Source organism: Sinocyclocheilus anshuiensis, unplaced genomic scaffold (assembly GCF_001515605.1).
Source record: "Sinocyclocheilus anshuiensis isolate Anshui unplaced genomic scaffold, SAMN03320099.WGS_v1.1 scaffold552, whole genome shotgun sequence".
NCBI lineage: Eukaryota > Metazoa > Chordata > Actinopteri > Cypriniformes > Cyprinidae > Sinocyclocheilus > Sinocyclocheilus anshuiensis.
Window position 1 is genome coordinate 469966 of NW_015554362.1, and position 10779 is coordinate 480744.

General features: G+C 33.6%; 1 protein-coding gene and 1 long non-coding RNA gene across 2 annotated transcripts in view; both read right to left on the minus strand.

The window, feature by feature from the left end:
• The window catches only part of LOC107671389 (RNA-binding protein MEX3A-like), a gene marked incomplete at its 3' end in the record, with an annotated part of 16852 nt that extends 15887 nt beyond the window's left edge, over positions 1 to 965 (minus strand). The window contains exons 1-2 of the mRNA XM_016464303.1: positions 820 to 965; positions 246 to 384 (exon numbers count right to left, since the gene is read on the minus strand). Coding sequence (XP_016319789.1) covers positions 246 to 384; positions 820 to 965 — 285 coding nt within the window. The remainder of the gene's footprint in view (positions 1 to 245; positions 385 to 819) is intronic.
• Positions 966 to 3318: 2353 nt separating this feature from the next.
• On the minus strand, positions 3319 to 4589 carry LOC107671416 (uncharacterized). Its single transcript, XR_001632194.1, has 3 exons — positions 4436 to 4589; positions 3985 to 4033; positions 3319 to 3569 (listed from the first exon to the last, which is right to left on the minus strand). It is a non-coding gene; the product is annotated as an uncharacterized LOC107671416 (long non-coding RNA).
• Between the last annotated feature and the right edge of the window lie 6190 nt (positions 4590 to 10779).

Genomic DNA, 10779 nt, shown 5'->3' on the forward strand with positions numbered 1-10779 from the left:
GGGGGGGGGACAACACGGAACACAGAAAACACGGAACACAGGACTGACAATTTTCTGATATTCTCTATGACTATACTTTTTTAGTTCATGGAGCACATTTCTACACACGTTTATTTTTCTTCTTTATTGAATTTAAACATTCTTGATTTTTAACTAATGTTTTTAGGATAAATCTGTTATCAGTTAAATTTTTTAACATAAAGTAAATAAAAATAGATAAATTAAAATTTAATTTTTAACAGTACCTCCATGTATAATTGTGAACTGAACAGAAGCTTTTCCAGAGTTTTCCCAAAGATGAATTCCAATGGGATATTCCACATGCCCTGAGAGTCCAGCCAGGGTTCAGCCAGGAGCTTCACTACATTGGAATGATTCAGTGACCTACAATAAGATCACATGTGCCAAATATGAAATATCCCAAATGGCAGTGGGTTAAAATGTCTAATTTCTTTTTTAAAAATTATTATTAGGCTTTATGCAATGTAACGCAGTAATAGCTTACAAAACATTATATTAAATAGTAACAATTTTTCCTGTTTTCTCATTTTTTCTATTTTCTCACTTTTCACAAAAACACAACATTTATTCTGCCTATCCAGTCTCATACAAAGCATGCTGGGAAGAAGTACTGATTCACGAAACAAAACTGATTCATGTAGTCTGTCTCAACACAAATGGATGAAGCAGTTTATTAATTTTATGGATTGATTGCAGTTTAGTTTTGTAAACAAAAAATGTGTAAGAACTGTTACTGTAGTTCATTGTAAATCAGTAATAAGCAAAAATCTTTTTTTGAGCATATACACAAATACTCACCGATATATATTTTTCTCTTTCTGAATTTCCTGTTTAGTTACAACAGTGGAAGGCACCTTCTTAAGAGCTGCATGGGTATTTCCATAGGTTACTTTATACACTTTTCCAAAGCTTCCTTTAGCATAAGTAGCAGCTGAAAAAGCCATCTGGAGAAACAATCAAAAATTCAAATGAATTCATTGTTTAATTATTTGATAGTAATTAAATTGATTCCTCATTGATTTATGTCTTTCCTCAGTGTTCCAGCTAAATTATGTATTTCTGAACGAATAAACAGGTAAATGGTCAGCAGGAATTCATAGAGCATTTTAACATCTGTGTTAAACTTCAAGCACTAGTTACAGGAAAAGTGTGAAAAATGTTGCCCCTCTTGTTTTTCCTGACAGAAAGATGTCTTGAGACTTAGCTCATGCTGCACATACTCACTGATGTGATTTTGTTTTCATTATCCTCTTTGACAAGCCTCAAATCAGTGTCAATAACTTTTGTAAAGAGCATTAGTACTGCTGTAAATTGTCTTCTTAAAGACATAATAATAATAATAATAATAATAACTTTATTTTTTTATAGAAGCACCTTTAAAAGAGCTTCTCAAAGCACTTTACATTATAAAAAAAATACATATAAAATAATAAAGAAAATACAAAATAAAACAAATAAAAATTATTATATATAAAAGTACCTACTGTAAATATTTTGCATTAAAGTCTCAAAAAATTTAACCGAACAATTCAGAAACTGTATTTTCACTAAATTTTAAAATATTAGTAAAGCAATCAAGAGCATGCATGCATAAAAAAAGACTTAAATAAAGCAATAATAAAACTTAATGAGTGATACATTTAATTTCACCCTATTCTGTCATGAAAACATAATAGCAATTTCTACATGCATCAGGACATTATATTTATGTAAATGTATGTGTAAAAAATAATGCAGTTGGTGTTACAAGCTATTCAAATTCATAAACAGACTGAATTAATGATATATACATTTTTAATGAATTGTTTTTACCACTGCAATTGTCCAGTCTTTAAAACAATGTCATGACAGTCAGACAGACAAAAAATACACCAGATGAACAGCACCAACTATCAGTCACCAGTAGTGTTCGCAAAATGCCTTGTGATGGCAGTAATTCTCTTTAGCCACCTACTTTCAGGATTCCCACTCTATTTTGACCAATGAAGTTTGCTTTTCCAGTTCTTAGTGATTACAGGTTCAAAGTTTCAGGAAATCATTCAACAGAGATTGCTGCAGGGCCTATTCAGATACACTCACCAAGAGCAAAATCTAAATCTAGCAGATGAAATATTTAAGAGAAGAGTAAAACTATTAATTAACTATTACTAATTTCCATAATTCTTTTCCCCTGTGAAGTCTGGAAATCAGAATTTAAAAATTTTCCACTTATTCAATTTTTTCCCCATTAATTTTCTATTTCTATTTTTTTCTATTAATTTCATTCCATATATTTCCTCATACATCTCTTATTAACGCAAACATGCACGCTCATTAATGTTTTTCAGTTCCACCACCAGAGGTCCCATAATTCCTCACACACCTCTATTGTAATTTCTTAACACACACACACACACACACACACACACACACACACACACACACACACAAAATGTTATAAAGATGCTATATTGCAGTTTTTCTGAAAGTTCAACTAAGCTACAACATATTATGGAGTCCCATGACACTTTTTAGGAGACATTAATAATTTGAGTACCAATCGATTGCTTCAATCGTTTGGCCATTCCACATGTTTATATGTTCGATTTGAAAACCATCCTTTATGTTTTTATGGTGAGTCATGAACCCATTTAATGGTACAGTCATGCTGTTACTGTATGATGGAACCATTGCAGTACTGTGAGAAAAATATGAGGAAACACAAGAGTGGTTACATATCCATAGCCATAGATTAGTAAATAAACCTAGAAAATAAAGTGAATTATTTGGTTTTGTAGGCCTATAGACTGTTAGCTCTTATAGGAAGTTACAGAATAATAACACGAGGGATGTTATTCTTGTGTTTACCAAATACACTAGAAAACACTTTTTTTTTCTGTTCATTGTTTGAACAATAAATATTTTGGGTTGTTTCAGACAGTCCCGGAAAAGACCTGTCATCCCATTTGTTCCCATAATTCATCACACATCTCTAATTCCTTTAAAGATTAAAACACAAAAATAGGTAGGATGGATTTGATGTTGATGGTGAGAAATGTTACAGCGAAGTGATTTGTTCTGGATTTGGGGTGTATGAAAGACGAGACTATATCACAGTTCCTCTGAAAGTTCAATTTCAGTTTTAATGGCAACATGTTAACATATTATGGACTTTCAACTTTATTGACAAAATAAATCACTGAGAATACACAGTAGATATCTTATCAACCCTGACAAGTAAAGTAAAAGTACAAGTATTGTAAAACAACATACAAGAACAGTAAAGCAAATAGTTAGTAGACAGTATGATCATCTAATTTTGAGCACAGAAAGACCCCACAACATTTTAATTACATTAAAACTGCTCTTTTGTATTTTTCAAGTATCCTTTAATCAGTTGAATAAAACCTGATTTCTTCGGTTTCAACAGGTTTGCCATTCTTCATGACTACACGTTGATATGTTTGAATGCCTCGCTCCAAATCGTTGTGCTGTCGAGTCATTGCCCCGTTTCTTAGTGACCTCTGAATGCTGCTGTTACTGTGTGACGCAACCAACGCATTGCTCATCTAAGAGAACATTAAGGAAATTTAAAAGTGGTTTTATGCTCAAACTCATCCAGGGTTATTTTAGTTAACTTTAACTGATATATATATACTGTATATATATATATATATATATATCAGGTAAAGTTAACTAAAATAACCCTGGATGATTTATATATATATATATATATATATATATATATATAACTTATTTTATTTCAGTTACTTGCCAAGGCAACATTTCTCATTTTCATTCAGTTTATCTTGATTTACTAAAATAACTACAACTAAATAAAAGTTAATGAAAACTACATACATAAAAAAATGCATACAAAATACAAAAACAAAACAAATGTACTAAAATATAAACAGAAAATATAAACAAATTCAAAACATTAATAAAACTATTTAAAAATGATTATTATTTTGGAATTCTTACCAGAGAAAAAGGGGTGGGCTCTTCTTCATAGTCACACTTACATTTAAACCTTAAGTTTAAAAAAATGAGTCGTGTAAGAAGTTATGCATTGATGGAGCTTGGAGTATGTTAGAGCATTTAGACATAACTTCACAGGTGAAAAACATATTTCTATGCACATTAAAAGACCATAACTCATCTGAAATAAATACATACGGTAATGGTCCATAGTAGTTTTTTATCAACCCACATTTATTACAGGATGTTGTTGCCTAGTAGTTTGGTAAGAAAAGATCACATGTGAAATCAAAATGCCTTTAATCACAAAAATGATATCTACAATCACAACCCTGTTATTTTTTTAAATGAAACTGAATGGTCTAATTAATTAAATAGAAGAAAACATTTAAGACATATTTATTTTAAGCAACATAAAGGACAGAATACTGTATTTCATAATGTATTTCCTTACCATTTTCTTTGCTAATGCTCCTCTTCAATGTTGTGAAGGCACGTCGTGACTCACGTCTGAACTGACTTGTTTCCCACAGAGATCTCTGTAAGTCTCATATGATAACCACTCCGCCCATCTGTCAGCAGGAATGTTCCAGAGGAAGCCAAGCAAGAAACAGAAATAAAGGACAAGAATGAGAAACTCGTGCTATGAACTTGACAAGGCCATACTTTCTCCACAACAGTGTTTTACAAACATATTCTATTTCAAATAGATAAAATAGGGATTAAAATAGGATTCTTTGGGCTTATAACAGGTGTTATGTATTACACAGTTCAGAATTTTCCAAAATCCCACCCAAAAATAATGTTTAGCTAATTCCTGGGTTATCTAATTAATTTAAATACAGTGCACTGAAAAGCATTGACAATTAAAGTGTTTAATAGGTGTAAATACCTCTGAGACTACAATAAGATGATGATATATAATTTCCAAAAGATGATGAAATATAATCTCCATTTACCATATAACCCTTCCTTAAACATTCCATAACAATCAATCATTTAATAGGTGTAAATACCTCTGAGACTACAATAAGATGATGATATATAATTTCTAAAAGATGATGAAATATAATCTCCATTTACCATATAACCCTTCCTTAAACATTCCATAACAATCAATCATTCTTTGCAAACACATTTTCTTTCAAGAACTGCAGAATGACAATTAAAATACAAATGTGGCTCTTGAACTTGTTTTTTTTTTGAATGTTTTCAAGAAGGAAAAATGTGGCCACTATTGTCTGTCAGAAGAGACTGGAATATCCAGTTAATTATAAAGATTTTTGACATGTATACAAGCCAATTTTAGAGAAGACGTGAATATTAGGCAGTAGTCAATTAGCGTTGTTTTGTTAGCTGTTATGACAATTTAACTGTCTTTTTTTCTATAGGAAAATATTTCAAATTCTATAATTCCATTAAATGATGTGAATGGTATGCTTTGATCAAACCACTGTTCCATATACACTACAGCATAATGCACGGCTGTATACAGAGCCAAAGCTAATCCGTATTAGTAAATACAACAGTACTAATACTTTTCTTCAGGACTGTACAGTGAAATTTCCAGTTCTACAGTTCTAAAGAAGTTCTTGGAAAGTGAAGCAACAGTAACAGCAGATACCTGTTGTGCTTATAGCAGGCTGTAGCTCTGTGGATTTCTGGGTGAATATATTGAACATTGCCTGTCAAGTTATTTATTTAGCACTTTATAATACAGATTGTGTTAAAGCAGCTTTAAACAGTGTTAAACAGGAAAATAATGTTTCAGTGATGCAAACAAAATTCAATTCTGCTTAAAGCAGCTCTAAAAAGAGGACAATAGTAAACATTCATTTTTTCAGTTAAATGTAAGTGTGATTATTAGTTCAGTCAGATTTGCATTTATTTGGTAATTGTGTATAATTAATAAATAATAGTCTTTATATAAATAAAAACTTTTTTTACATAATAGTTTATTTTATGCTTTACAGAAATTGCATGTAATAATCTGTAGTATCTGTAGTAGTACACAAAAAGTCACACTTTATGTACAATTGTATGTAAGACCGATGAACAACACTCACTATGAGTAAAACAGAAAGTAAAAGCAGCTTCTATGGGCAAAACAAAGATGCATGATTACATATTTGGACTTGAAAAGCAGGTCTCTGTCAGTCAACCAAGTTCATTAACCATAACAAAGCACGTCATTACATGGACTACACTGATTTTCACACAGACTTAAAAATGGACAGGAAAGTCATTACTAAATCATGTTGGTTGTCCTCTTCATGATACAAGACCAATTTATAAGTGCGCTTAACAGAAGCTCATTGAGGCCTCTATATATTTCAGTTGGATTTAAACAGTAAAATAAATGTTTTAAATGAAAATTAACATTTTAGTTAAACAATCACGATGTTAAATGGTTTTGTTCTATCATTAATATAATATTACTTATTAGGCTACCACAAACATATTACTTTGATCACCTGATATTTGCAGAATTTCCACACTTTTTATCGAGTGTACTATCCTTGCTTTTTTCTATGACTTTAATTACTGGATAAGGATTTTTGTTTTAGATATTTTCATTTGTATGTCAGAAACCAATCTTTTGTTAACATTATCTATATGTAGAAGTCATATATTTCATGTTTTTTAAGACTTCCATGTGGATGCAAAAAAGAGTGACAACGGCAATGTGCAACACTGCATTCATTGAGGGAAAAGGAGTACATCAATCCTAATAAACATAAAAAACAACTAGGTCTGATGAGCATTTATTCTCTTTCACCTGTTCATTGACAAAAAAGCAAAATCATCAAGGACAGACAGCATACAGTATAGTACAGCAACTTGACAAGTACTTCAAATTAAACAAGTACCTTAAATCACACAGAACTCATTTTTGACTTGAAAAACGTGAGACGAGGGCAGGGGAAATGGACAGGAATGATATTGACAAGGGCAAAATTGTTGCATCCAGACAACTGTGTCAGAGCATCTCTGAAACATAGAAGATCGTAGGATGCTCATGGTCACCATTCGTGAGAATCTACCAACAGTGGTCCGATGAGGGACAAACCACAAACTGGTGATAGCAAATAGGGTGTCCAAGTCTCATTGATCATCTGGACAAAAACTATGAAGGTAGAATGACGTCAAAAAGATTTGCATATGCAGGGTAATATTTGTGGAAGTGTACATAAGGCTGTAAGCGTAAATTAAATTTGCATGCGCAAGAGAAGCTTTGTAAAGGTGTAAATCGTGTTTCAAGCGCAAGAAAAAAAATATTTGCAACATTTTACTGTAATGTTTTTTTACACATACAGATTGGCTCTATGCAGTCAATCCGTTTTGCAGTTCTTTAAACTGCTGTTTTCACTTGCAAATCACTGTTCACAGGCTTGCAGTGCTTTTGACCATCTTTTGGCGAAAAAAAAAAGTGCCAAAAGTGTAAGCGCGGAAAAATGGAAGTCAGAAGCATGCAGATCATATTTATTTTGCGTTAGCATGAAGCTGCAGTTTCACAATACATGAATTACACTTACGAATAACAGTAAAATGCTGCAAATATTTTTTTCTTGCGCTTGAAATGCGATTTACACCTTTACAAAGCTTCTCTTTCGCATGCAAATTTTATTTATGCTTACAGTCTTATGTACACTTCCACAACTCTTACCCTTTCGTATGCAAATCTTTTTGACGTTATTCTACCGTCATAAAAACCAATAGAAGTTCTATTTGGCAACAATTTTTAAAGGGGTATGATGCGATTTCAATTTTTCCTTTCTCTTTGGAGTGTTACAAGCTCTTGGTGCATAAAGAAGATCTGTAAAGTTGCAAAGACTAAAGTCTCAAATCCTAAAGAAGCAATGTTCACAACACACATTGCATATAGCAACCTGATGCATATGGGGCTGTGTAGGTGCAGACTGGTCAGAGTGCCCATAATTAGAGTGCCTGTTTCAGCCGAAAGCCCCTAGAATGCACTCACAAGCAATGGAACTGGACCTTGGAGCAGTGGAAGAAGGCTGATGACACCACTGAACACTCTAATTTACATTTTGAAATATTAATAGACAAATTTAAAAAATGCCCTTACAAGCAAGCTAATTTAATAGTTGTAGGAATGAATGGTACAGTGGACAATGCACTAGTTTAGGATAGTTGAGGCTTGTTGGCTCATGGGGACCCAGGTTCATCACTGATTGGAATCATGTCCTATTTTATTCTCCCAATGTTCCTGCATACATTCCACCTTACTAAAAATAAAGAAAAACCCTAACCAAATTATGATTGTTCTTACATTTTCTGCATAAAGTTCCTATTTCACGAGTTCACACTTACATATAATGGGATTGAGCAAATAGTAAGCATATTTGGCGTGCTGTCCTGAGGGAGGGCTCTGAGCTCTGAATATTGCCTGAAGCTAAAAAACTCCCCCAATCCCTAGTATGGGATGAGAATAGTTTAATAGTGAGGAGTTGGGGTGGAGGAGGGATGGCGGAAAACTATCGTGGGACAAAGGTAAGTTGGCTGTATATAAATATAACTATATATACGTATTGATATTGTGTTAGTTAAGATGATTAACTTATCAAGTTCTACCTGTTTATATTTTATATTTTTAAATCTTTTTGTATGAGGAATGTTTGCGAGTATGAACTGGCCTTGTGTAACAATATTAGGTCACATGACCAAGAAGTAAAAAAGTTTTCAATAATTCAAATAATCGTCTAAAAACAAAAACAATAAAAAAATATGAATGTACAATGTGTGAAAGATGTTTATGAATATAATACAGTGGGTGTGGCAACATGTGTCACAGTTTCTGTCAGTTTGGACCTTCTGTTTGCCCTTGTCACTGTTATGGACTTTTGTGTTTCCATTTGTTCTGTTTCCATGTCTTACTTCCATTGACCCAGTTTCCCTTTGATTACTTGAGTTAGTTCACCCGTGTCTTGTCATTAGTCCCTCATTTGCTTGTGTATATAAGTTCCTGTCTCTTCAGTCTAGGTTGCTGGTTATTGTTGTTTGTATATTGGTTGAAAGTTTCCTGCGTGTGGGTTCGTCCTGACCCCTGTGGATTTAACCTGATTCCTGTGGACTTAATAAATGTTTGTTCTGATTTATCTTCTTCGTCGTGCGGTCTTTGCCTCTACAACACGCCACAGCAGCCATTTGAATACTGTGACAACATGCGATGCGACAACATGCAGCTCCGAAAGTGCCTTCTGCTACTCTGAAGGAAATAGGGCGGTGGTCCTCATCAGCCTACGAACGTTACATTAGACCTAACGCTAAAGACATTCTAAATGCCCCAAAACTGATGAGCTCTTGAATTTCTAATCTATTGCAGGTGCTGTGTTTTGACTGAGGAGGGGGTTTTCTTCTTTACCATGTATTGTCAGTGTCAACAACTATCGTGGTCCATTAAACAATTATTGCGGCGAAACTCGTGTTCTTCAGCTTGCACTATACGTCCGCTTCTTAGATTAAGCCGGTCAGCAGGGTAGCCAAGGCTCACATTTTCAGATCTTTTAGAGTAAGTCAGTCGGCACGGTAGCCAAGGCACACATTTTTGTAGGTCACTAGATTAAGCCATACGGCATGGTAGCCCGGCACACATAATTATTGGTCACTAGAGTAAGCCAGTCGGCATGGTAGCCGAGGCACATATTTTCTTTAGGACACTAGAGTAAGCCGGTCGGCAAGGTAGCTAAGGCACTCATAGCTAGTAAACTCGGGTACCATAGCTCTACAGAGCAGCAAAGAAACTATACACATGTTTTGACGGCAGATCCGCAATTAAGTTCTAGGGACTGCGTCAGTCGCAGCCTATCTGCTATGTTGGGGGGAGTCTTGTGCTGCCAGGTAGCAGCTTAAGTTTCCTTCTCCCTGTTTATTGTGGTCTAGCAGAGCAGTCGTGTTCTGCCTGCAGTATTGAATTAAATTACCATTGTGTATGAAATGTGCTATATAAATAAACTTGCTTTGCCTTGCCTTGCAGTACAGCAGCAGCAGCAGCATCAGCATAGCAGATCTAGTCCGCCAAAACCAAACTTGATAACATGTACATTCATATTCTAATAAATGTGTTTTTATCTCAGAGAGTTGTCATGACTGAACAATAATAACAATCCAGTGTCCTTCAGTTTTTCAGTCCAGATGAAGTGCTAAGTCCTTCAACAAAGCCATTGTTCTTATTGCTTTTAAGTTTGTAGAGAACTCAATAGATTCAACATACATTTTCATTTCAAGTTTGAATCTTAAAAGAGGTTTGCATTTAGAAAATTTACATTTATGAATATGATATTTAGCTAACAGGAAAATAAATATATAAATATAACTTTATTTTCCACAGTCATGAATACCAAAAATTAGGATTCATGTAACATTTGATAAAATCAAGAATGTCACAACAAAATGTCAATGTGTGAGAACAATTCCAAAATAAATGTTGAGGTTTCAGGGTTCTCAAAACAGAAAGAAGAGTTGGTATTAATATCATTCTTACATCTTTTAAGAGAACACTTATCTGCATAAAATCTATGAATCCAATTAAATGTAACTTCTCTCATTTTGTTAGTTAACATGTATTTGCGAGGTAATGACCAAGCTTTCTTCCAGGGAATATCACTTACAAAACCATTCCAGTAAGAGATTACATACGGCACAGAAACAGACTTCTCCTGAAACAAAACTCTAATTTTCTTATTGTTTTTTGATTTAGATGACGAAAGGCACTGCTTACCTACAAATACATTAAAGGGGTCATATGATGCGATTTAAATTTTTCCTTTCTCTTTG